Source organism: Phyllobates terribilis, unplaced genomic scaffold (genome assembly GCF_046119375.1).
Source record: "Phyllobates terribilis strain yellow unplaced genomic scaffold, ASM4611937v1 Scaffold_10__3_contigs__length_209671492, whole genome shotgun sequence".
Lineage (NCBI taxonomy): Eukaryota > Metazoa > Chordata > Amphibia > Anura > Dendrobatidae > Phyllobates > Phyllobates terribilis.
This window is the reverse complement of record NW_027362770.1, coordinates 192,939,343-192,966,171: the sequence shown is the minus strand read 5'-3', so window position 1 is coordinate 192,966,171 and position 26,829 is coordinate 192,939,343. Positions and strand designations below refer to the sequence as shown.

General features: G+C 48.7%; 1 protein-coding gene across 9 annotated transcripts in view; it reads right to left on the bottom strand.

Moving 5' to 3' along the window:
* CACNA1C (calcium voltage-gated channel subunit alpha1 C) overlaps window positions 1–26,829 on the bottom strand; it is a 553,842-nt gene that overhangs the window by 16,017 nt on the left and 510,996 nt on the right. For all 9 annotated transcript variants that reach the window (XM_073650394.1, XM_073650389.1, XM_073650392.1 and 6 more), the window contains 8 exons: window positions 26,345–26,436; window positions 25,915–26,077; window positions 25,701–25,828; window positions 25,521–25,617; window positions 25,212–25,314; window positions 24,610–24,711; window positions 22,246–22,373; window positions 21,526–21,660 (listed from right to left, as the gene is read on the bottom strand). In XM_073650394.1, coding sequence (XP_073506495.1) covers window positions 21,526–21,660; window positions 22,246–22,373; window positions 24,610–24,711; window positions 25,212–25,314; window positions 25,521–25,617; window positions 25,701–25,828; window positions 25,915–26,077; window positions 26,345–26,436 — 948 coding nt within the window. The remainder of the gene's footprint in view (window positions 1–21,525; window positions 21,661–22,245; window positions 22,374–24,609; window positions 24,712–25,211; window positions 25,315–25,520; window positions 25,618–25,700; window positions 25,829–25,914; window positions 26,078–26,344; window positions 26,437–26,829) is intronic.

Below are 26,829 nucleotides of genomic sequence, written 5' to 3'. Positions count from 1 at the left end.
TGTGAGAGTGTTACCAGGACTGGTGTACTCAGCTGAGATGTGAGGGTGTTACCAGAACTGGTGTACTCAGCTGAGATGTGAGAGTGTTACCAGGACTGGTGTACTCAGCTGAGATGTGAGAGTGTTACCAGGACTGGTGTACTCAGCTGAGATGTGAGAGTGTTACCAGGAGTGGTGTACTCAGCTGGGATGTGATGCAATGTTACCAGGAGTGGTGTACTCAGCTGAGATGTGATACAATGTTACCAGGACTGGTGTACTCAGCCAAGATGTGATACAATGTTACCAGGACTGGTGTACTCAGCCGAGATGTGATACAGTGTTACCAGGACTGGTGTACTCAGCTGAGATGTGATACAATGTTACCAGGACTGGTGTACTCAGCTGAGATGTGAGAGTGTTACCAGGACTGGTGTACTCAGCTGACATGTGATACAATGTTACCAGGACAGGTGTACTCAGCTGGGATGTGATAGTGTTACCAGGCCTGGTGTACTCAGCTGAGATGTGAGAGTGTTACCAGGACTGGTGTACTCAGCTGAGATGTGAGAGTGTTACCAGGACTGGTGTACTCAGCTGAAATGTGATAGCGTTACCAGGACTGGAGTACTCAGCTGAGATGTGAGAGAGTTACCAGGACTGGTGTACTCAGCTGAGATGTGATAGTGTTACCAGGACTGGTGTACTCAGCTGAGATGTGAGAGTGTTACCAGGACTGGTGTACTCAGCTGAGATGTGATAGTGTTACCAGGATTGGTGTACTCAGCAGGGATGTGATAGTGTTACAAGGACTGGTGTACTAAGCTGAGATGTGATAGTGTTACCAGGACAGGTATACTCAGCTGAGATGTGATAGTGTTAACAGGACAGGTGTACTCAGCTGATATGTGATGCAATGTTACCAGGACTGGTGTACTCAGCCGAGATGTGATGCAATGTTACCAGGACAGGTGTACTCAGCCGAGATGTGATAGTGTTACCAGGACTGGTGTACTCAGCCGAGATGTGATAGTGTTACCAGGACTGGTGTACTCAGCTGAGATGTGATAGTGTTACCAGGACTGGTGTACTCAGCTGAGATGTGATAGTGTTACCAGGACTGGTGTACTCAGCAGGGATGTGATGCAATGTTACCAGGACTGGTGTACTCAGCCGAGATGTGATGCAATGTTACCAGGAGTGGTGTACTCAGCTGAGATGTGATAGTGTTACCAGGACTGGTGTACTCAGCTGAGATGTGATAGTGTTACCAGGACTGGTGTACTCAGCAGGGATGTGATGCAATGTTACCAGGACTGGTGTACTCAGCCGAGATGTGATGCAATGTTACCAGGACTGGTGTACTCAGCTGAGATGTGATAGTGTTACCAGGACTGGTGTACTCAGCTGAGATGTGATAGTGTTACCAGGACTGGTGTACTCAGCTGAGATGTGATAGTGTTACCAGGACTGGTGTACTCAGCTGGGATGTGATGCAATGTTACCAGGAGTGGTGTACTCAGCTGAGATGTGATACAATGTTACCAGGACTGGTGTTCTCAGCCGAGATGTGATACAATGTTACCAGGACTGGTGTACTCAGCCGAGATGTGATACAGTGTTACCAGGACTGGTGTACTCAGCTGAGATGTGATACAATATTACCAGGACTGGTGTACTCAGCTGAGATGTGAGAGTGTTACCAGGACTGGTGTACTCAGCTGAGATGTGATACAATGTTATCAGGACAGGTGTACTCAGCTGGGATGTGATAGTGTTACCAGGCCTGGTGTACTCAGCCGAGATGTGAGAGTGTTACCTGGACTGGTGTACTCAGCTGAGATGTGAGAGTGTTACCTGGACTGGTGTACTCAGCTGAGATGTGAGAGTGTTACCAGGACTGGTGTATTCAGCTGAGATGTGATACAGTGTTACCAGGAGTGGTGCACTCAGCTGGGATGTGATACAATGTTAACAGGACTGGTGTACTCAGCCGAGATGTGATAGTGTTACCAGGACTGGTGTACTCAGCTGAGATGTGATAGTGTTACCAGGACTGGTGTACTCAGCTGAGATGTGATAGTGTTACCAGGACTGGTGTACTCAGCAGGGATGTGATAGTGTTACCAGAAGTGGTGTACTCAGCTGAGATGTGATAGTGTTACCAGGACTGGTGTACTCAGCTGAGATGTGATAGTGTTACCAGGACTGGTGTACTCAGCTGAGATGTGATAGTGTTACCAGGAGTGGTGTACTCAGCTGAGATGTGATAGTGTTACCAGGACTGGTGTACTCAGCTGAGATGTGATAGTGTTACCAGGACTGGTGTACTCAGCAGGGATGTGATAGTGTTACCAGGAGTGGTGTACTCAGCTGAGATGTGATAGTGTTACCAGGACTGGTGTACTCAGCTGAGATGTGATAGTGTTACCAGGACTTGTGTACTCAGCTGAGATGTGATGCAATGTTACCAGGAGTGGTGTACTCAGCTGAGATGTGATAGTGTTACCAGGACTGGTGTACTCAGCTGAGATGTGATACAGTGTTACCAGGAGTGGTGCACTCATCTGGGATGTGATGCAATGTTACTAGGACTGGTGTACTCAGCTGGGATGTGATGCAATGTTACCAGGACTGGTGTACTCAGCCGAGATGTGATGCAATGTTACCAGGAGTGGTGTACTCAGCTGAGATGTGATAGTGTTACCAGGACTGGTGAACTCAGCTGAGATGTGATAGTGTTACCAGGACTGGTGTACTCAGCTGAGATGTGATAGTGTTACCAGGACTGGTGTACTCAGCTGAGATGTGATAGTGTTACCAGGACTGGTGTACTCAGCTGGGATGTGATGCAATGTTACCAGGAGTGGTGTACTCAGCTGAGATGTGATACAATGTTATCAGGACTGGTGTACTCAGCCAAGATGTGATACAGTGTTACCAGGACTGGTGTACTCAGCTGAGATGTGATACAATATTACCAGGATTGGTGTACTCAGCTGAGATGTGAGAGTGTTACCAGGACTGGTGTACTCAGCTGAGATGTGATACAATGTTATCAGGACAGGTGTACTCAGCTGGGATGTGATAGTGTTACCAGGCCTGGTGTACTCAGCTGAGATGTGAGTGTTACCAGGACTGGTGTATTCAGCTGAGATGTGAGAGTGTTACCAGGACTGGTGTACTCAGCTGAGATGTGAGAGTGTTACCAGGACTGGTGTACTCAGCTGAGATGTGATAGTGTTACCAGGACTGGTGTACTCAGCTGAGATGTGATAGCGTTACCAGGACTGGTGTACTCAGCTGAGATGTGAGAGCGTTACCAGGACTGGTGTACTCAGCTGAGATGTGATAGTGTTACCAGGACTGGTGTACTTAGCTGAGATGTGAGAGTGTTACCAGGACTGGTGTACTCAGCTGATATGTGATGCAATGTTACCAGGACTGGTGTACTCAGCTGAGATGTGATGCAATGTTACCAGGACAGGTGTACTCAGCCGAGATGTGATAGTGTTACCAGGACTGGTGTACTCAGCCGAGATGTGATACAGTGTTACCAGGACTGGTGTACTCAGCTGAGATGTGATAGTGTTACCAAGAGTGGTGTACTCAGCTGAGATGTGATAGTGTTACCAGGACAGGTGTACTCAGCTGATATGTGATGCAATGTTACCAGGACTGGTGTACTCTGCAGGGATGTGATGCAATGTTACCAGGACTGGTGTACTCAGCTGAGATGTGATAGTGTTACCAGGACTGGTGTACTCAGCTGAGATGTGATAGTGTTACCAGGACTGGTGTACACAGCTGGGATGTGATGCAATGTTACCAGGAGTGGTGTACTCAGCTGAGATGTGATACAATGTTACCAGGACTGGTGTTCTCAGCCGAGATGTGATACAATGTTACCAGGACTGGTGTACTCAGCCGAGATGTGATACAGTGTTACCAGGACTGGTGTACTCAGCTGAGATGTGATACAATATTACCAGGACTGGTGTACTCAGCTGAGATGTGAGAGTGTTACCAGGACTGGTGTACTCAGCTGAGATGTGATACAATGTTATCAGGACAGGTGTACTCAGCTGGGATGTGATAGTGTTACCAGGCCTGGTGTACTCAGCCGAGATGTGAGAGTGTTACCTGGACTGGTGTACTCAGCTGAGATGTGAGAGTGTTACCTGGACTGGTGTACTCAGCTGAGATGTGAGAGTGTTACCAGGACTGGTGTATTCAGCTGAGATGTGATACAGTGTTACCAGGAGTGGTGCACTCAGCTGGGATGTGATACAATGTTACCAGGACTGGTGTACTCAGCCGAGATGTGATAGTGTTACCAGGACTGGTGTACTCAGCTGAGATGTGATAGTGTTACCAGGACTGGTGTACTCAGCTGAGATGTGATAGTGTTACCAGGACTGGTGTACTCAGCAGGGATGTGATAGTGTTACCAGAAGTGGTGTACTCAGCTGAGATGTGATAGTGTTACCAGGACTGGTGTACTCAGCTGAGATGTGATAGTGTTACCAGGACTGGTGTACTCAGCTGAGATGTGATAGTGTTACCAGGAGTGGTGTACTCAGCTGAGATGTGATAGTGTTACCAGGACTGGTGTACTCAGCTGAGATGTGATAGTGTTACCAGGACTGGTGTACTCAGCAGGGATGTGATAGTGTTACCAGGAGTGGTGTACTCAGCTGAGATGTGATAGTGTTACCAGGACTGGTGTACTCAGCTGAGATGTGATAGTGTTACCAGGAGTGGTGCACTCATCTGGGATGTGATGCAATGTTACTAGGACTGGTGTACTCAGCTGGGATGTGATGCAATGTTACCAGGACTGGTGTACTCAGCCGAGATGTGATGCAATGTTACCAGGAGTGGTGTACTCAGCTGAGATGTGATAGTGTTACCAGGACTGGTGAACTCAGCTGAGATGTGATAGTGTTACCAGGACTGGTGTACTCAGCTGAGATGTGATAGTGTTACCAGGACTGGTGTACTCAGCTGAGATGTGATAGTGTTACCAGGACTGGTGTACTCAGCTGGGATGTGATGCAATGTTACCAGGAGTGGTGTACTCAGCTGAGATGTGATACAATGTTACCAGGACTGGTGTACTCAGCCGAGATGTGATACAATGTTACCAGGACTGGTGTACTCAGCCAAGATGTGATACAGTGTTACCAGGACTGGTGTACTCAGCTGAGATGTGATACAATATTACCAGGATTGGTGTACTCAGCTGAGATGTGAGAGTGTTACCAGGACTGGTGTACTCAGCTGAGATGTGATACAATGTTATCAGGACAGGTGTACTCAGCTGGGATGTGATAGTGTTACCAGGCCTGGTGTACTCAGCTGAGATGTGAGAGTGTTACCAGGACTGGTGTATTCAGCTGAGATGTGAGAGTGTTACCAGGACTGGTGTACTCAGCTGAGATGTGAGAGTGTTACCAGGACTGGTGTACTCAGCTGAGATGTGATAGTGTTACCAGGACTGGTGTACTCAGCTGAGATGTGATAGCGTTACCAGGACTGGTGTACTCAGCTGAGATGTGAGAGCGTTACCAGGACTGGTGTACTCAGCTGAGATGTGATAGTGTTACCAGGACTGGTGTACTCAGCTGATATGTGATGCAATGTTACCAGGACTGGTGTACTCAGCTGAGATGTGATGCAATGTTACCAGGACAGGTGTACTCAGCCGAGATGTGATAGTGTTACCAGGACTGGTGTACTCAGCCGAGATGTGATACAGTGTTACCAGGACTGGTGTACTCAGCTGAGATGTGATAGTGTTACCAGGAGTGGTGTACTCAGCTGAGATGTGATAGTGTTACCAGGACAGGTGTACTCAGCTGATATGTGATGCAATGTTACCAGGACTGGTGTACTCTGCAGGGATGTGATGCAATGTTACCAGGACTGGTGTACTCAGCTGAGATGTGATAGTATTACCAGGACTGGTGTACTCAGCTGAGATGTGATAGTGTTACCAGGACAGGTGTACTCAGCCGAGATGTGATAGTGTTACCAGGACTGGTGTACTCAGCCGAGATGTGATAGCGTTACCAGGACTGGTGTACTCAGCTGAGATGTGATAGCGTTACCAGGACTGGTGTACTCAGCTGAGATGTGAGAGTGTTACCAGGACTGGTGTACTCAGCTGAGATGTGATAGTGTTACCAGGACTGGTGTACTCAGCTGAGATGTGAGAGTGTTACCAGGACTGGTGTACTCAGCTGAGATGTGATAGTGTTACCAGGAGTGGTGTACTCAGCAGGGATGTGATAGTGTTACCAGGACTGGTGTACTAAGCTGAGATGTGATAGTGTTACCAGGAGTGGTGTACTCAGCAGGGATGTGATAGTGTTACCAGGACTGGTGTACTAAGCTGAGATGTGATAGTGTTACCAGGACTGGTGTACTCAGCTGAGATGTGATAGTGTTACTAGGACAGGTGTACTCAGCCGAGATGTGATGCAATGTTACCAGGACTGGTGTACTAAGCCGAGATGTGATAGTGTTACCAGGACAGGTGTACTCAGCTGAGATGTGATAGTGTTACCAGGACAGGTGTACTCATCTGATATGTGATGCAATGTTACCAGGACTGGTGTACTCAGCCGAGATGTGATGCAATGTTACCAGGACAGGTGTACTCAGCCGAGCTGTGATAGTGTTACCAGGACAGGTGTACTCAGCTGAGATGTGATAGTGTTACCAGGAGTGGTGTACTCAGCTGAGATGTGATAGTGTTACCAGGAGAGGTGTACTCAGCTGGGATGTGATGCAATGTTACCAGGACTGGTGTACTCAGCTGAGATGTGATAGTGTTACCAGGAGTGGTGTACTCAGCTGAGATGTGATAGTGTTACCAGGACTGGTGTACTCAGCTGAGATGTGATGCAATGTTACCAGGACTGGTGTACTCAGCAGGGATGTGATACAATGTTACCAGGACAGGTGTACTCAGCCGAGATGTGATACAATGTTACCAGGACTGGTGTACTCAGCTGAGATGTGATAGTGTTACCAGGACTGGAGTACTCAGCCGAGATGTGATAGTGTTACCAGGACTGGTGTACTCAGCCGAGATGTGATACAATGTTACCAGGACAGGTGTACTCAGCCAAGATGTGAGAGTGTTACCAGGAGTGGTGTACTCAGCAGGGATGTGATAGTGTTACCAGGACTGGTGTACTCAGCCGAGATGTGATAGTGTTACCAGGACTGGTGTACTCAGCTGAGATGTGATACAATGTTACTAGGAGTGGTGTACTCAGCCGAGATGTGATAGTGTTACCAGGACTGGTGTACTCAGCAGGGATGTGATACAATGTTACCAGGACAGGTGTACTCAGCCGAGATGTGATACAATGTTACCAGGACTGGTGTACTCAGCCGAGATGTGATAGTGTTACCAGGACTGGTGTACTCAGCTGAGATGTGATAGTGTTACCAGGACTGGTGTACTCAGCAGGGATGTGATAGTGTTACCAGGACTGGTGTACTCAGCCGAGATGTGATAGTGTTACCAGGACTGGTGTACTCAGCTGAGATGTGATAGTGTTACCAGGACAGGTGTACTCAGCCGAGATGTGATGCAATGTTACCAGGACTGGTGTACTAAGCCGAGATGTGATAGTGTTACCAGGACAGGTGTACTCAGCTGAGATGTGATAGTGTTACCAGGACAGGTGTACTCATCTGATATGTGATGCAATGTTACCAGGACTGGTGTACTCAGCCGAGATGTGATAGTGTTACCAGGACAGGTGTACTCAGCTGAGATGTGATAGTGTTACCAGGAGTGGTGTACTCAGCTGAGATGTGATAGTGTTACCAGGACAGGTGTACTCAGCTGATATGTGATGCAATGTTACCAGGACTGGTGTACTCAGCTGGGATGTGATGCAATGTTACCAGGACTGGTGTACTCAGCTGAGATGTGATAGTGTTACCAGGAGTGGTGTACTCAGCTGAGATGTGATAGTGTTACCAGGACAGGTGTACTCAGCTGATATGTGATGCAATGTTACCAGGACTGGTGTACTCAGCAGGGATGTGATACAATGTTACCAGGACAGGTGTACTCAGCCGAGATGTGATACAATGTTACCAGGACAGGTGTACTCAGCCGAGATGTGATACAATGTTACCAGGACTGGTGTACTCAGCTGAGATGTGATAGTGTTACCAGGACTGGTGTACTCAGCCGAGATGTGATAGTGTTACCAGGACTGGTGTACTCAGCCGAGATGTGATACAATGTTACCAAGACAGGTGTACTCAGCCAAGATGTGAGAGTGTTACCAGGAGTGGTGTACTCAGCAGGGATGTGATAGTGTTACCAGGACTGGTGTACTCAGCCGAGATGTGATAGTGTTACCAGGACTGGTGTACTCAGCTGAGATGTGATACAATGTTACTAGGAGTGGTGTACTCAGCCGAGATGTGATAGTGTTACCAGGACTGGTGTACTCAGCAGGGATGTGATACAATGTTACCAGGACAGGTGTACTCAGCCGAGATGTGATACAATGTTACCAGGACTGGTGTACTCAGCCGAGATGTGATAGTGTTACCAGGACTGGTGTACTCAGCTGAGATGTGATACAGTGTTACCAGGAGTGGTGCACTCAGCTGGGATGTGATACAATGTTACCAGGACTGGTGTACTCAGCCGAGATGTGATAGTGTTACCAGGACTGGTGTACTCAGCTGAGATGTGATAGTGTTACCAGGACTGGTGTACTCAGCTGAGATGTGATACAGTGTCACCAGGACTGGTGTACTCAGCTGGGATGTGATGCAATGTTACTAGGACTGGTGTACTCAGCTGGGATGTGATAGTGTTACCAGGACTGGTGTACTCAGCTGAGATGTGATAGTGTTACCAGGAGTGGTGTACTCAGCTGAGATGTGATACAGTGTCACCAGGACTGGTGTACTCATCTGGGATGTGATGCAATGTTACTAGGACTGGTGTACTCAGCTGGGATGTGATACAATGTTACCAGGACTGGTGTACTCAGCTGGGATGTGATGCAATGTTACCAGGACTGGTGTACTCAGCAGGGATGTGATAGTGTTACCAGGACTGGTGTACTCAGCTGAGATGTGATAGTGTTACCAGGACTGGTGTACTCAGCTGAGATGTGATAGTGTTACCAGGACTGGTGTACTCAGCAGGGATGTGATAGTGTTACCAGGACTGGTGTACTCAGCCGAGATGTGATAGTGTTACCAGGACTGGTGTACTCAGCTGAGATGTGATAGTGTTACCAGGACTGGTGTACTCAGCTGAGATGTGATAGTGTTACCAGGACTGGTGTACTCAGCAGGGATGTGATAGTGTTACCAGGAGTGGTGTACTCAGCTGAGATGTGATAGTGTTACCAGGACAGGTGTACTCAGCTGATATGTGATGCAATGTTACCAGGACTGGTGTACTCAGCTGGGATGTGATGCAATGTTACCAGGACTGGTGTACTCAGCTGAGATGTGATAGTGTTACCAGGAGTGGTGTACTCAGCTGAGATGTGATAGTGTTACCAGGACAGGTGTACTCAGCTGATATGTGATGCAATGTTACCAGGACTGGTGTACTCAGCAGGGATGTGATACAATGTTACCAGGACAGGTGTACTCAGCCGAGATGTGATACAATGTTACCAGGACAGGTGTACTCAGCCGAGATGTGATACAATGTTACCAGGACTGGTGTACTCAGCTGAGATGTGATAGTGTTACCAGGACTGGTGTACTCAGCCGAGATGTGATAGTGTTACCAGGACTGGTGTACTCAGCCGAGATGTGATACAATGTTACCAAGACAGGTGTACTCAGCCAAGATGTGAGAGTGTTACCAGGAGTGGTGTACTCAGCAGGGATGTGATAGTGTTACCAGGACTGGTGTACTCAGCCGAGATGTGATAGTGTTACCAGGACTGGTGTACTCAGCTGAGATGTGATACAATGTTACTAGGAGTGGTGTACTCAGCCGAGATGTGATAGTGTTACCAGGACTGGTGTACTCAGCAGGGATGTGATACAATGTTACCAGGACAGGTGTACTCAGCCGAGATGTGATACAATGTTACCAGGACTGGTGTACTCAGCCGAGATGTGATAGTGTTACCAGGACTGGTGTACTCAGCTGAGATGTGATACAGTGTTACCAGGAGTGGTGCACTCAGCTGGGATGTGATACAATGTTACCAGGACTGGTGTACTCAGCCGAGATGTGATAGTGTTACCAGGACTGGTGTACTCAGCTGAGATGTGATAGTGTTACCAGGACTGGTGTACTCAGCTGAGATGTGATACAGTGTCACCAGGACTGGTGTACTCAGCTGGGATGTGATGCAATGTTACTAGGACTGGTGTACTCAGCTGGGATGTGATAGTGTTACCAGGACTGGTGTACTCAGCTGAGATGTGATAGTGTTACCAGGAGTGGTGTACTCAGCTGAGATGTGATACAGTGTCACCAGGACTGGTGTACTCATCTGGGATGTGATGCAATGTTACTAGGACTGGTGTACTCAGCTGGGATGTGATACAATGTTACCAGGACTGGTGTACTCAGCTGGGATGTGATGCAATGTTACCAGGACTGGTGTACTCAGCCGAGATGTGATAGTGTTACCAGGACTGGTGTACTCAGCTGAGATGTGATAGTGTTACCAGGACTGGTGTACTCAGCTGAGATGTGATAGTGTTACCAGGACTGGTGTACTCAGCAGGGATGTGATAGTGTTACCAGGAGTGGTGTACTCAGCTGAGATGTGATAGTGTTACCAGGACTGGTGTACTCAGCTGAGATGTGATAGTGGTACCAGGAGTGGTGTACTCAGCTGAGATGTGATACAGTGTCACCAGGACTGGTGTACTCATCTGGGATGTGATGCAATGTTACTAGGACTGGTGTACTCAGCTGGGATGTGATACAATGTTACCTGGACTGGTGTACTCAGCTGGGATGTGATGCAATGTTACCAGGACTGGTGTACTCAGCTGAGATGTGATACAATGTTACTAGGAGTGGTGTACTCAGCTGAGATGTGATAGTGTTACCAGGACAGGTGTACTCAGCAGGGATGTGATGCAATGTTACTAGGACTGGTGCACTCAGCTGGGATGTGATGCAATGTAACTAGGACTGGTGCACTCAGCTGGGATGTGATACAGTGTTACCAGGACTGGTGTACTCAGCTGAGATGTGATAGTGTTACCAGGACAGGTGTACTCAGCTGATATGTGATGCAATGTTACCAGGACTGGTGTACTCTGCAGGGATGTCATGCAATGTTACCAGGACTGGTGTACTCAGCTGAGATGTGATAGTGTTACCAGGACTGGTGTACTCAGCTGAGATGTGATAGTGTTACCAGGACAGGTGTACTCAGCCGAGATGTGATAGTGTTACTAGGACTGGTGTACTCAGCCGAGATGTGATAGTGTTACCAGGACTGGTGTACTCAGCTGAGATGTGATAGCGTTACCAGGACTGGTGTACTCAGCTGAGATGTGAGAGTGTTACCAGGACTGGTGTACTCAGCTGAGATGTGATAGTGTTAACAGGACTGGTGTACTCAGCTGAGATGTGAGAGTGTTACCAGGACTGGTGTATTCAGCTGAGATGTGATAGTGTTACCAGGAGTGGTGTACTCAGCAGGGATGTGATAGTGTTACCAGGACTGGTGTACTCAGCTGATATGTGATGCAATGTTACCAGGACTGGTGTACTAAGCCGAGATGTGATAGTGTTACCAGGACAGGTGTACTCAGCTGAGATGTGATAGTGTTACCAGGACAGGTGTACTCATCTGATATGTGATGCAATGTTACCAGGACTGGTGTACTCAGCCGAGATGTGATGCAATGTTACCAGGACAGGTGTACTCAGCCGAGATGTGATAGTGTTACCAGGACAGGTGTACTCAGCGGAGATGTGATAGTGTTACCAGGAGTGGTGTACTCAGCTGAGATGTGATAGTGTTACCAGGACAGGTGTACTCAGCTGATATGTGATGCAATGTTACCAGGACTGGTGTACTCAGCTGGGATGTGATGCAATGTTACCAGGACTGGTGTACTCAGCTGAGATGTGATAGTGTTACCAGGAGTGGTGTACTCAGCTGAGATGTGATAGTGTTACCAGGACTGGTGTACTCAGCTGAGATGTGATGCAATGTTACCAGGACTGGTGTACTCAGCAGGGATGTGATACAATGTTACCAGGACAGGTGTACTCAGCCGAGATGTGATACAATGTTACCAGGACTGGTGTACTCAGCTGAGATGTGATAGTGTTACCAGGACTGGTGTACTCAGCCGAGATGTGATAGTGTTACCAGGACTGGTGTACTCAGCCGAGATGTGATACAATGTTACCAGGACAGGTGTACTCAGCCAAGATGTGAGAGTGTTACCAGGAGTGGTGTACTCAGCAGGGATGTGATAGTGTTACCAGGACTGGTGTACTCAGCCGAGATGTGATAGTGTTACCAGGACTGGTGTACTCAGCTGAGATGTGATACAATGTTACTAGGAGTGGTGTACTCAGCCGAGATGTGATAGTGTTACCAGGACTGGTGTACTCAGCAGGGATGTGATACAATGTTACCAGGACAGGTGTACTCAGCCGAGATGTGATACAATGTTACCAGGACTGGTGTACTCAGCCGAGATGTGATAGTGTTACCAGGACTGGTGTACTCAGCTGAGATGTGATACAGTGTTACCAGGAGTGGTGCACTCAGCTGGGATGTGATACAATGTTACCAGGACTGGTGTACTCAGCCGAGATGTGATAGTGTTACCAGGACTGGTGTACTCAGCTGAGATGTGATAGTGTTACCAGGACTGGTGTACTCAGCTGAGATGTGATACAGTGTCACCAGGACTGGTGTACTCAGCTGGGATGTGATGCAATGTTACTAGGACTGGTGTACTCAGCTGGGATGTGATAGTGTTACCAGGACTGGTGTACTCAGCTGAGATGTGATAGTGTTACCAGGAGTGGTGTACTCAGCTGAGATGTGATACAGTGTCACCAGGACTGGTGTACTCATCTGGGATGTGATGCAATGTTACTAGGACTGGTGTACTCAGCTGGGATGTGATACAATGTTACCAGGACTGGTGTACTCAGCTGGGATGTGATGCAATGTTACCAGGACTGGTGTACTCAGCAGGGATGTGATAGTGTTACCAGGACTGGTGTACTCAGCCGAGATGTGATAGTGTTACCAGGACTGGTGTACTCAGCTGAGATGTGATACAATGTTACTAGGAGTGGTGTACTCAGCCGAGATGTGATAGTGTTACCAGGACTGGTGTACTCAGCAAGGATGTGATACAATGTTACCAGGACAGGTGTACTCAGCCGAGATGTGATACAATGTTACCAGGACTGGTGTACTCAGCCGAGATGTGATAGTGTTACCAGGACTGGTGTACTCAGCTGAGATGTGATACAGTGTTACCAGGAGTGGTGCACTCAGCTGGGATGTGATACAATGTTACCAGGACTGGTGTACTCAGCCGAGATGTGATAGTGTTACCAGGACTGGTGTACTCAGCTGAGATTTGATAGTGTTACCAGGACTGGTGTACTCAGCTGAGATGTGATACAGTGTCACCAGGACTGGTGTACTCAGCTGGGATGTGATGCAATGTTACTAGGACTGGTGTACTCAGCTGGGATGTGATAGTGTTACCAGGACTGGTGTACTCAGCTGAGATGTGATAGTGTTACCAGGAGTGGTGTACTCAGCTGAGATGTGATACAGTGTCACCAGGACTGGTGTACTCATCTGGGATGTGATGCAATGTTACTAGGACTGGTGTACTCAGCTGGGATGTGATACAATGTTACCAGGACTGGTGTACTCAGCTGGGATGTGATGCAATGTTACCAGGACTGGTGTACTCAGCAGGGATGTGATAGTGTTACCAGGACTGGTGTACTCAGCTGAGATGTGATAGTGTTACCAGGACTGGTGTACTCAGCTGAGATGTGATAGTGTTACCAGGACTGGTGTACTCAGCAGGGATGTGATAGTGTTACCAGGACTGGTGTACTCAGCCGAGATGTGATAGTGTTACCAGGACTGGTGTACTCAGCTGAGATGTGATAGTGTTACCAGGACTGGTGTACTCAGCTGAGATGTGATAGTGTTACCAGGACTGGTGTACTCAGCAGGGATGTGATAGTGTTACCAGGAGTGGTGTACTCAGCTGAGATGTGATAGTGTTACCAGGACTGGTGTACTCAGCTGAGATGTGATAGTGTTACCAGGAGTGGTGTACTCAGCTGAGATGTGATACAGTGTCACCAGGACTGGTGTACTCATCTGGGATGTGATGCAATGTTACTAGGACTGGTGTACTCAGCTGGGATGTGATACAATGTTACCAGGACTGGTGTACTCAGCTGGGATGTGATGCAATGTTACCAGGACTGGTGTACTCAGCTGAGATGTGATACAATGTTACTAGGAGTGGTGTACTCAGCTGAGATGTGATAGTGTTACCAGGACAGGTGTACTCAGCAGGGATGTGATGCAATGTTACTAGGACTGGTGCACTCAGCTGGGATGTGATGCAATGTTACTAGGACTGGTGCACTCAGCTGGGATGTGATACAGTGTTACCAGGACTGGTGTACTCAGCTGAGATGTGATAGTGTTACCAGGAGTGGTGTACTCAGCTGAGATGTGATAGTGTTACCAGGACAGGTGTACTCAGCTGATATGTGATGCAATGTTACCAGGACTGGTGTACTCTGCAGGGATGTGATGCAATGTTACCAGGACTGGTGTACTCAGCTGAGATGTGATAGTGTTACCAGGACTGGTGTACTCAGCTGAGATGTGATAGTGTTACTAGGACAGGTGTACTCAGCCGAGATGTGATAGTGTTACTAGGACTGGTGTACTCAGCCGAGATGTGATAGTGTTACCAGGACTGGTGTACTCAGCTGAGATGTGATAGCGTTACCAGGACTGGTGTACTCAGCTGAGATGTGAGAGTGTTACCAGGACTGGTGTACTCAGCTGAGATGTGATAGTGTTAACAGGACTGGTGTACTCAGCTGAGATGTGAGAGTGTTACCAGGACTGGTGTATTCAGCTGAGATGTGATAGTGTTACCAGGAGTGGTGTACTCAGCAGGGATGTGATAGTGTTACCAGGACTGGTGTACTCAGCTGATATGTGATGCAATGTTACCAGGACTGGTGTACTAAGCCGAGATGTGATAGTGTTACCAGGACAGGTGTACTCAGCTGAGATGTGATAGTGTTACCAGGACAGGTGTACTCATCTGATATGTGATGCAATGTTACCAGGACTGGTGTACTCAGCCGAGATGTGATGCAATGTTACCAGGACAGGTGTACTCAGCCGAGATGTGATAGTGTTACCAGGACAGGTGTACTCAGCTGAGATGTGATAGTGTTACCAGGACAGGTGTACTCAGCTGAGATGTGATAGTGTTACCAGGACAGGTGTACTCATCTGATATGTGATACAATGTTACCAGGACTGGTGTACTCAGCGGAGATGTGATAGTGTTACCAGGAGTGGTGTACTCAGCTGAGATGTGATAGTGTTACCAGGACAGGTGTACTCAGCTGATATGTGATGCAATGTTACCAGGACTGGTGTACTCAGCTGGGATGTGATGCAATGTTACCAGGACTGGTGTACTCAGCTGAGATGTGATAGTGTTACCAGGAGTGGTGTACTCAGCTGAGATGTGATAGTGTTACCAGGACTGGTGTACTCAGCTGAGATGTGATGCAATGTTACCAGGACTGGTGTACTCAGCAGGGATGTGATACAATGTTACCAGGACAGGTGTACTCAGCCGAGATGTGATACAATGTTACCAGGACTGGTGTACTCAGCTGAGATGTGATAGTGTTACCAGGACTGGTGTACTCAGCCGAGATGTGATAGTGTTACCAGGACTGGTGTACTCAGCCGAGATGTGATACAATGTTACCAGGACAGGTGTACTCAGCCAAGATGTGAGAGTGTTACCAGGAGTGGTGTACTCAGCCGAGATGTGATAGTGTTACCAGGACTGGTGTACTCAGCTGAGATGTGATACAATGTTACTAGGACTGGTGTACTCAGCCGAGATATGATAGTGTTACCAGGACTGGTGTACTCAGCAGGGATGTGATACAATGTTACCAGGACAGGTGTACTCAGCCGAGATGTGATACAATGTTACCAGGACTGGTGTACTCAGCCGAGATGTGATAGTGTTACCAGGACTGGTGTACTCAGCTGAGATGTGATACAGTGTTACCAGGAGTGGTGCACTCAGCTGGGATGTGATACAATGTTACCAGGACTGGTGTACTCAGCCGAGATGTGATAGTGTTACCAGGACTGGTGTACTCAGCTGAGATGTGATAGTGTTACCAGGACTGGTGTACTCAGCTGAGATGTGACAGTGTTACCAGGACTGGTGTACTCAGCAGGGATGTGATAGTGTTACCAGGAGTGGTGTACTCAGCTGAGATGTAATAGTGTTACCAGGACTGGTGTACTCAGCTGAGATGTGATAGTGTTACCAGGACTGGTGTACTCAGCTGAGATGTGATACAGTGTCACCAGGACTGGTGTACTCAGCTGGGATGTGATGCAATGTTACTAGGACTGGTGTACTCAGCTGGGATGTGATACAATGTTACCAGGACTGGTGTACTCAGCTGGGATGTGATGCAATGTTACCAGGACTGGTGTACTCAGCCGAGATGTGATACAATGTTACTAGGAGTGGTGTACTCAGCTGAGATGTGATAGTGTTACCAGGACAGGTGTACTCAGCCGAGATGTGATACAATGTTACCAGGACTGGTGTACTCAGCTGAGATGTGATAGTGTTACCAGGACTGGTGTACTCAGCCGAGATGTGATAGTGTTACCAGGACTGGTGTACTCAGCCGAGATGTGATACAATGTTACCAGGACAGGTGTACTCAGCCAAGATGTGAGAGTGTTACCAGGAGTGGTGTACTCAGCCGAGATGTGATAGTGTTACCAGGACTGGTGTACTCAGCTGAGATGTGATACAATGTTACTAGGACTGGTGTACTCAGCCGAGATATGATAGTGTTACCAGGACTGCTGTACTCAGCAGGGATGTGATACAATGTTACCAGGACAGGTGTACTCAGCCGAGATGTGATACAATGTTACCAGGACTGGTGTACTCAGCCGAGATGTGATAGTGTTACCAGGACTGGTGTACTCAGCTGAGATGTGATACATTGTTACCAGGAGTGGTGCACTCAGCTGGGATGTGATACAATGTTACCAGGACTGGTGTACTCAGCCGAGATGTGATAGTGTTACCAGGACTGGTGTACTCAGCTGAGATGTGATAGTGTTACCAGGACTGGTGTACTCAGCTGAGATGTGACAGTGTTACCAGGAGTGGTGCACTCAGCTGGGATGTGATACAATGTTACCAGGACTGGTGTACTCAGCCGAGATGTGATAGTGTTACCAGGACTGGTGTACTCAGCTGAGATGTGATAGTGTTACCAGGACTGGTGTACTCAGCTGAGATGTGACAGTGTTACCAGGACTGGTGTACTCAGCTGAGATGTGATAGTGTTACCAGGACTGGTGTACTCAGCTGAGATGTGATACAGTGTCACCAGGACTGGTGTACTCAGCTGGGATGTGATGCAATGTTACTAGGACTGGTGTACTCAGCTGGGATGTGATACAATGTTACCAGGACTGGTGTACTCAGCCGAGATGTGATACAATGTTACTAGGAGTGGTGTACTCAGCTGAGATGTGATAGTGTTACCAGGACAGGTGTACTCAGCAGGGATGTGATGCAATGTTACTAGGACTGGTGTACTCAGCCGAGATGTGATAGTGTTACTAGGACTGGTGCACTCAGCTGGGATGTGATGCAATGTTACTAGGACTGGTGCACTCAGCTGGGATGTGATGCAATGTTACTAGGACTGGTGTACTCAGCTGGGATGTGATGCAATGTTACTAGGACTGGTGTACTCAGCCGAGATGTGATAGTGTTACTAGGACTGGTGCACTCAGCTGGGATGTGATACAATGTTACCACGAGTGGTGTACTCAGCCGAGATGTGATAGTGTTACTAGGACTGGTGTACTCAGCTGATATGTGATAGTGTTACTAGGACTGGTGCACTCAGCTGGGATGTGATGCAATGTTACTAGGACTGGTGTACTCAGCTGGGATGTGATGCAATGTTACTAGGACTGGTGTAGTCAGCCGAGATGTGATAGTGTTACTAGGACTGGTGCACTCAGCTGGGATGTGATACAATGTTACCACGAGTGGTGTACTCAGCTTAGATGTGATAGTGTTACCAGGACTGGTGTACTCAGCTGAGATGTGATAGTGTTACCAGGACTGGTGTACTCAGCTGAGATGTGAGAGTGTTACTAGAACTGGTGTACTCAGCTGAGATGTGATAGTGTTACTAGGACTGGTGCACTCAGCTGGGATGTGATACAATGTTACCAGGACTGGTGTACTCAGCTGAGATGTGATAGTGTTACCAGGACTGGTGTACTCAGCTGAGATGTGATAGTGTTACCAGGACTGGTGTACTCAGCTGGGATGTGATACAATGTTACCAGGAGTGGTGTACTCAGCCGAGATGTGATAGTGTTACTAGGACTGGTGTACTCAGCTGAGATGTGATAGTGTTACCAGGACTGGTGTACTCAGCTGAGATGTGATAGTGTTACCAGGACTGGTGTACTCAGCTGAGATGTGATAGTGTTACTAGGACTGGTGTACTCAGCTGGGATGTGATGCAATGTTACTAGGACTGGTGTACTCAGCTGGGATGTGATACAATGTTACCAGGAGTGGTGTACTCAGCAGGGATGTGATGCAATGTTACCAGGACTGGTGTACTCAGCAGGGATGTGATACAATGTTACCAGGACAGGTGTACTCAGCTGAGATGTGATAGTGTTACCAGGACTGGTGTACTCAGCAGGGATGTGATACAATGTTACCAGGACTGGTGTACTCAGCTGAGATGTGATATTGTTACTAGGACTGGTGTACTCAGCAGGGATGTGATGCAATGTTACTAGGACTGGTGTACTCAGCAGGGATGTGATGCAATGTTACCAGGACTGGTGTACTCAGCAGGGATGTGATACAATGTTACCAGGACTGGTGTACTCAGCTGAGATGTGATAGTGTTACCAGGACTGGTGTACTCAGCTGAGATGTGATAGTGTTACCAGGACTGGTGTACTCAGCTGAGATGTGATAGTGTTACTAGGACTGGTGTATTCAGCTGGGATGTGATGCAATGTTACTAGGACTGGTGTACTCAGCTGGGATGTGATACAATGTTACCAGGAGTGGTGTACTCAGCAGGGATGTGATGCAATGTTACCAGGACTGGTGTACTCAGCAGGGATGTGATACAATGTTACCAGGACAGGTGTACTCAGCTGAGATGTGATAGTGTTACCAGGACTGGTGTACTCAGCAGGGATGTGATACAATGTTACCAGGACTGGTGTACTCAGCTGAGATGTGATATTGTTACTAGGACTGGTGTACTCAGCAGGGATGTGATGCAATGTTACTAGGACTGGTGTACTCAGCAGGGATGTGATGCAATGTTACCAGGACTGGTGTACTCAGCAGGGATGTGATATTGTTACTAGGACTGGTGTACTCAGCAGGGATGTGATGCAATGTTACTAGGACTGGTGTACTCAGCAGGGATGTGATACAATGTTACCAGGACTGGTGTACTCAGCTGAGATGTGATAGTGTTACCAGGACTGGTGTACTCAGCTGAGATGTGATAGTGTTACCAGGACTGGTGTACTCAGCTGAGATGTGATAGTGTTACTAGGACTGGTGCACTCAGCAGGGATGTGATGCAATATTACTAGGACTGGTGTACTCAGCTGGGATGTGATATTGTTACTAGGACTGGTGTACTCAGCAGGGATGTGATGCAATGTTACTAGGACTGGTGTACTCAGCAGGGATGTGATACAATGTTACCAGGACTGGTGTACTCAGCTGAGATGTGATAGTGTTACCAGGACTGGTGTACTCAGCTGAGATGTGATAGTGTTACTAGGACTGGTGTACTCAGCAGGGATGTGATGCAATGTTACTAGGACTGGTGTACTCAGCTGGGATGTGATATTGTTACTAGGACTTGTGTACTCAGCTGGGATGTGATACAATGTTACCAGGAGTGGTGTACTCAGCAGGGATGTGATGCAATGTTACCAGGACTGGTGTACTCAGCTGAGATGTGATAGTGTTACCAGGACTGGTGCACTCAGCTGGGATGTGATACAATGTTACCAGGACTGGTGTACTCAGCAGGGATGTGATGCAATGTTACCAGGACTGGTGTACTCAGCAGGGATGTGATGCAATGTTACCAGGACTGGTGTACTCAGCTGAGATGTGATAGTGTTACCAGGACTGGTGTACTCAGCTGAGATGTGATAGTGTTACCAGGAGTGGTGTACTCAGCTGGGATGTGATACAATGTTACCAGGAGTGGTGTACTCAGCTGAGATGTGATAGTGTTACCAGGACTGGTGTACTCAGCTGAGATGTGATAGTGTTACCAGGACTGGTGTACTCAGCTGGGATGTGATACAATGTTACTAGGACTGGTGTACTCGGTGGAGCAGCAATACAATGTTACAATGCAGGCATAAACAACAGACGAGTAATACAATGTTACACAGAGAGTACAGTACAGATACCAGATGAGTAATACAATGTGATACAGCAGAATACAAAACGTTGCTATAAGAGGTGAACTTGGTGGGGAGGTGATAAAATGATACAGATACATTGATATAGAATGAATGATACAATATGAAACCACAGGATAAAATACAGAGTCTGAAGCAATGACACAATATACAAGCAGTTGTGTGTTGTTACCCACACGGACAGGCCTCGGTAATGAAACATACTGAAGGCTGCACGGAGGCTTTGGTCACCTGACATGAACAGCGTCACATCGCCCCCTCTCATCTAATAATGGTCAGAGAGGTCGCAGGACGCCATCACTCTTACAAATGTGATGTCTGTGACCAATTCATACACAAAGGGCAAACATTCTTCAGGTCTTGTCTGGAAATTGACATCATGTGACAAAAGTCTCATCGCGTAGCCCTGATATAAGGAATATGAGATGTGAGAATGACGTGCAGGATGGTACAGAAGGAAGGATATAGAGTAAATGGTGTCGGTGATATACAGTGCCCGTGTGTGGGTGGAGGTACACGGGATGTTAGTACGGAGGGTGACAGAACAGCAGGACAGTGATGCACATGTTACGCACACAGTTAGACGCAGCGTTACAGCAGGACGGATGCAGAGCGTGGTGAATACGGGGTGACAGATGCTGGCGAGATAATAGCTGGTGAAGGTGTTGTAGCAGAGCGGATTCAGTCCGTGTTACCCACGTTCGCCCCGGCGCAGTCAATTCCTACACACCCTGAAGATGTCGTCCTCGGACGCTGCAGACACGGCCTCCTTCATGGCTTTGTCCAGCTCTTCCTCTGCGGTCAGGTCTCCAGAAATAGCTCTGCGGATCTCAGGCCCGATATCATGCAGCGTGCGCAGCCCGGCCTGAGGGGAACCACAAACATCTGGGCTACTAGCCAGGGCCGAGATATGCCAGCTTCTTACCAGTAATCGGGACCTGGATTATGGGGCCCTTCTTATCCTGGGGGTCATTTACATAACAGCTGGCTATATATGGCAATAACAGAGTGGTATATAAGGTTATGTACAGATGGTATATACAGTCATGTACAGGATGATATATATATATATATATAGGAGGGATATACAGAATGATTTATACAGGGTGGCAGATATGGCAGTGTACAGTCATATACAGTTATATAGGGTAGTATATACAGTTATGTACAGGATGGTTTATAAAGGGAGGTATATACAGGATGGCGATGACAAGGAGGTGTATACACTCATATGTAGGAGCTATATACACTAACTGGTTCTTATATAGAAAATTCAATACATTTACTATATTGTGGTTTGCATCGGCATCAAAGTGTTAATATATGACACTGTAGCTGCATAACATACAGTACTGTCCTATAGTCTGGAGACGTGACAGATCCCATCCGTCTGACTGAGCGCCTCTCGTCTTCCCACCTAACAGAGTGATGATGGGAGTGATTACAGTACCTGCAGCGAGAGGGCGTTGCGCTGGGAAGGTTTTCCGACCAACCCCTGCTCTTTGCGTTTCTTGAATTTCCGAAAATATTCCTGAATGAGGAAAGTGGCGTAAAACTTTCCCACAGTGACTTCATCATCTGAGGGAAGAACACAAAATGGTGAGTACCCAGAATCCACAGGAACGAGAGCGTTTTCTGCACGTCTTATGTATGTGGCAACTAATAGCTACGGGCAGAAATGTTATCGAATTTGCTTCCTTTGTTCCCTCCAAATACACAGAGCAGCGCAGTTCGTCTCCCCCAGAGCTGGAAATGCCAGCACAAGCAGCAGCCGCCGTATCCCGGTATTACATAGTCAGGAAGAAGGGGCCTTCAACTGAGCAATCTTCTCTAGAGGCCGGCCGCATGACTCCCCCTTCTCTAGAGGCCGGCCGCATGACTTCCCCTTCTCTAGAGGCCGGCCGCATGACTTCCCCTTCTCTAAAGGCCGGCCGCATGACTCCCCCTTCTCTAGAGGCCGGCCGCATGACTCCCCCTTCTCTAGAGGCCGGCCGCATGACTCCCCCTTCTCTAGAGGCCGGCCGCATGACTCCCCCTTCTCTAGAGGCCGGCCGCATGACTCCCCCTTCTCTAGAGGCCGGCCGCATGACTCCCCCTTCTCTAGAGGCCGGCCGCATGACTCCCCCTTCTCTAGAGGCCGGCCGCATGACTCCCCCTTCTCTAGAGGCCGGCCGCATGACTCCCCCTTCTCTAGAGGCCGGCCGCATGACTCCCCCTTCTCTAGAGGCCGGCCACATGACTTCCCCTTCTCTAGAGGCCGGCCGCATGACTCCCCCTTCTCTACAGGCCGGCCGCATGACTAACCCCTTCTCTACAGGCCGGCCGCATGACTCCCCCCTTCTCTAGAGGCCGGCCGCACGACTCCCCCTTCTCTAGAGGCCGGCCGCACGACTCCCCCTTCTCTAGAGGCTGGCCGCATAACTAACCCCTTCTCTAGAGGCCGGCCGCATGACTCCCCCTTCTCTAGAGGCCGGCCGCATGACTAACCCCTTCTCTACAGGCCGGCCGCATGACTAACCCCTTCTCTAGAGGCCGGCCGCATGACTAACCCCTTCTCTAGAGGCCGGCCGCATGACTCCCCCTTCTCTAGAGGCCGGCCGCATGACTCCCCCTTCTCTAGTGGCCGGCCGCATGACTCCCCCTTCTCTAGAGGCCGGCTGCATGACTAACCCCTTCTCTAGAGGCCGGCCGCATGACTAACCCCTTCTCTAGAGGCCGGCCGCATGACTAACCCCTTCTCTACAGGCCGGCCGCATGACTTCCCCTTCTCTAGAGGCCAGCCGGCTGACTCCCCCTCCCCTCTAGAGACCGGCCGCATGACTTCCCCTTCTCTAGAGGCCGGCCGCATGACTTCCCCTTCTCTAGAGGCCAGCCGGCTGACTCCCCCTCCCCTCTAGAGACCGGCCGCATGACTTCCCCTTCTCTAGAGACCGGCCGCATGACTTCCCCTTCTCTAGAGGCCGGCCGCATGACTTCCCCTTCTCTAGAGGCCAGCCGGCTGACTCCCCCTCCCCTCTAGAGGCCAGCCTCATGACTTCCCCTTCTCTAGAGGCCAGCCTCAGGACTTCCTCCTTCTCTAGAGGCCAGCCGGCTGACTCCCCCCTCCTCTAGAGGCCAGACTCATGACTTCCCCTTCTCTACAGGCCAGCCGGCTGACTCCCCCTCCTCTAGAGGCCAGCCGGCTGACTCCCTCCTTCCCTAGAGGCCAGACTCATGACTTCCCCTTCTCTAGAGGCCAGACTCATGACTTCCCCTTCTCTAGAGGCCAGCTGGCTGACTCCCCCTCCTCTAGAGGCCAGCCGGCTGACTCCCCCTTCTCTAGAGGCCAGCCGGCTGACTCCCCCTTCTCTAGAGGCCAGCCTCATAACTTCCCCTTCTCTAGAGGTCAGCCTCATAACTTCCCCTTCTCTAGAGGCCAGCCTCATAACTTCCCCTTCTCTAGAGGCCAGCCTCATGACTTCCCCTTCTCTAGAGGCCAGCCTCATGACTTCCCCTTCTCTAGAGGTCAGCCTCATGACTTCCCCTTCTCTAGAGGCCAGCCTCCTGACTCCCTCCTTCTCTAGAGGCCAGCTGGCTGACTCCCTCCTTCTCTAGAGGCCAGCCTCATGACTTCCCCTTCTCTAGAGGCCAGCCGGCTGACTCCCTCCTTCTCTAGAGGCCAGCCGGCTGACTCCCTCCTTCTCTAGAGGCCAGCCTCACGACTCCCCATTCCAGTCTCTGTCAGGATCAGCATTAGCAGGTGATGCTTTTACAATGTGTTGCATGTAAAGCTGCATCTTTCCCAATATTTATCACCAAGGAGCATTTCACTTACCGCCAGCAGGGGGCACCACCTGGTCCAAGAGTTTCATGCTGGTTCTTTTCCAGATCTTTTTAATGATCGCCCTGAGCTCTTCGTTGGCTTGTTCTAGGTTACCTGTTGGGTGGCAGGATTGTTTAGCAGCGGGATCAGGGGCAGAAACAGATTTGTTCATAGCAGCGATACATTGCCTATGAGGGGGCTCCTGATCACTTTAAAGGGGTTGTCCAGTTTTATATATAATCATTATATGGTGGAAAGTAATACTTTGAGATGCAACCCCTCGCAGTTTTATCAGCACACGATGGTGACATTTTCTTACAAACCCCCCTGGTTTGTGTCTCTGGCTATAGACAATCTGAGATCTGTGATTTGTTAGTAACAGATTGCAACTTTTATGGTGTAGAAAAGTCATAAACTCTGATGCCCTCCGCTATAACTATCACTTTTTACAGCTGTCGCCACCTTTTAAGGGGCGGAGGGTCAGATTTAACATCGCTGACTTCGTAAATTGGCAGAAATTATAGACTGAGCATAATAAATTCCTTTTCAGGAAGAAGGAAAGGAACAATCCTCGACATAACGTATAAGAAGATGGTGTGAAGAAATCTGATTACCGTCAGTCTTAATGCATAGAGAAGTCCGAACCAAAGCGAAGAGCGTCGCGTTAAACATGACCGTCCCATCGCTGTTCAGAGGCATGTTCATGGCGACTAACCGCTGCGTGACAGAGAAAACGGAGGTGATGCAGGTGTCACTCGCTCCAGGGTGCGTCAGGCCGCCTCGTCCACATGGAGCGCTTTGTTACATCGTTGCAGTGCGAGAATCAATACTTAGTGACTAAGTGTAACATTGTTGCAGGAAGGCGACGTTCACACCGCATCCTTGATTGATCGCGACGGTATTCATCAATGAATGTGATTTACCTTACACGCCACACGATGTGGGCACAGCTTTCCAAACCCTAAAGGCGGCTGGATCCGTCTTAGCAGGGTCACGACATCCAGGTGCTTGATACGACCCCTGGGTGGGTAGACAAATAGAAGATGTAAAACATTTTTTGTACATTCGTGCAATAACTGGGCTATTTTTCCTGACGCTCTTACTTGGCTTCCGGATCATACTCTGCCCAAATCCTTTTAAATTCATCCAAATGATGAGGACCCAATATGGACCAGTCTCGCGTCAGATAGTCAAAGTTATCCATAATGACGGCAACAAACAGGTTGATGATCTGCAGAGGAAGAAAAGGGAAAAACTGACGACCCCGTTCACACAAGACCATACCCGGAAGGAGTCGTCAGAGGGGATGAAACCCACCAGGAAGGCGCAGAGCATATAAAAGCTGATGAAATAGAAGACGGCGAAGCTGCTGCCGCAGGTGTAGTCGTCGTCGTTGCGGTGGTACTCAGAATAGGGGTCGCACTTCTTGTTGGGGAGGCAGGCCAGCATGATCTCCTGCCAGGCTTCACCAGTCGCACATCTGTCAGGACAGCACCGGGGGAAAGAGGTGAAAGAATGGACTTTATTAAATCAACACCATGTGAATACGGCCAGATCCGAGCACACAACCTACAGCCACATGTGAATGCTGCAGACACAGAAACATTTTTTTTTAAGCATTTTTCTCAAAATGTTGACGGTTTACCACATCGTGCACTTTTACTGCTTGCACGCTTTATTTTTTATAAGGATGGAAAAGCCCCACAGACAGACCACCCCCTCCGATAACCATCCGCGTGCCACCAACCTAAAGAGCAGCAGGACGGCCTGAGGGAAGGTTTGGAAATTATTATTCCTGTTGATGTCTGTCGTGTCGTTTAGTGCAATCTTCCCAAAAACCTGCACAGAGAAAATCATGTTATAGTTTAGGAGATGGCGAATTGTGATATGATCTGCAGTACCTCAGAACGGCCACTACCCTTGTGTACGGCGCTGTGCTGTTCTGCCATTCTACATTATGTACGTTCGGGATGATTGGTCGGAGGGCCGGGTGTCCGACCCCACTGAATTGATATCGATGACCTCGTCTTAGGATAGGTCTTTGATATCGAAGTCCTGGACAACTTAAGATTTTTGTCCTCCAGATGAGATGACCACAGTGGGATTGGAAGCTTAAAGGGGTAGTCAGAAAAAAATAATTCTAATTCCTTTAGTATCTCTTAACGACAAAGAGCGCCTCTCGCTGCAGAGGAAAGCCAGTCCACACAGAACACAAACTTTTCAGTGGGTAAT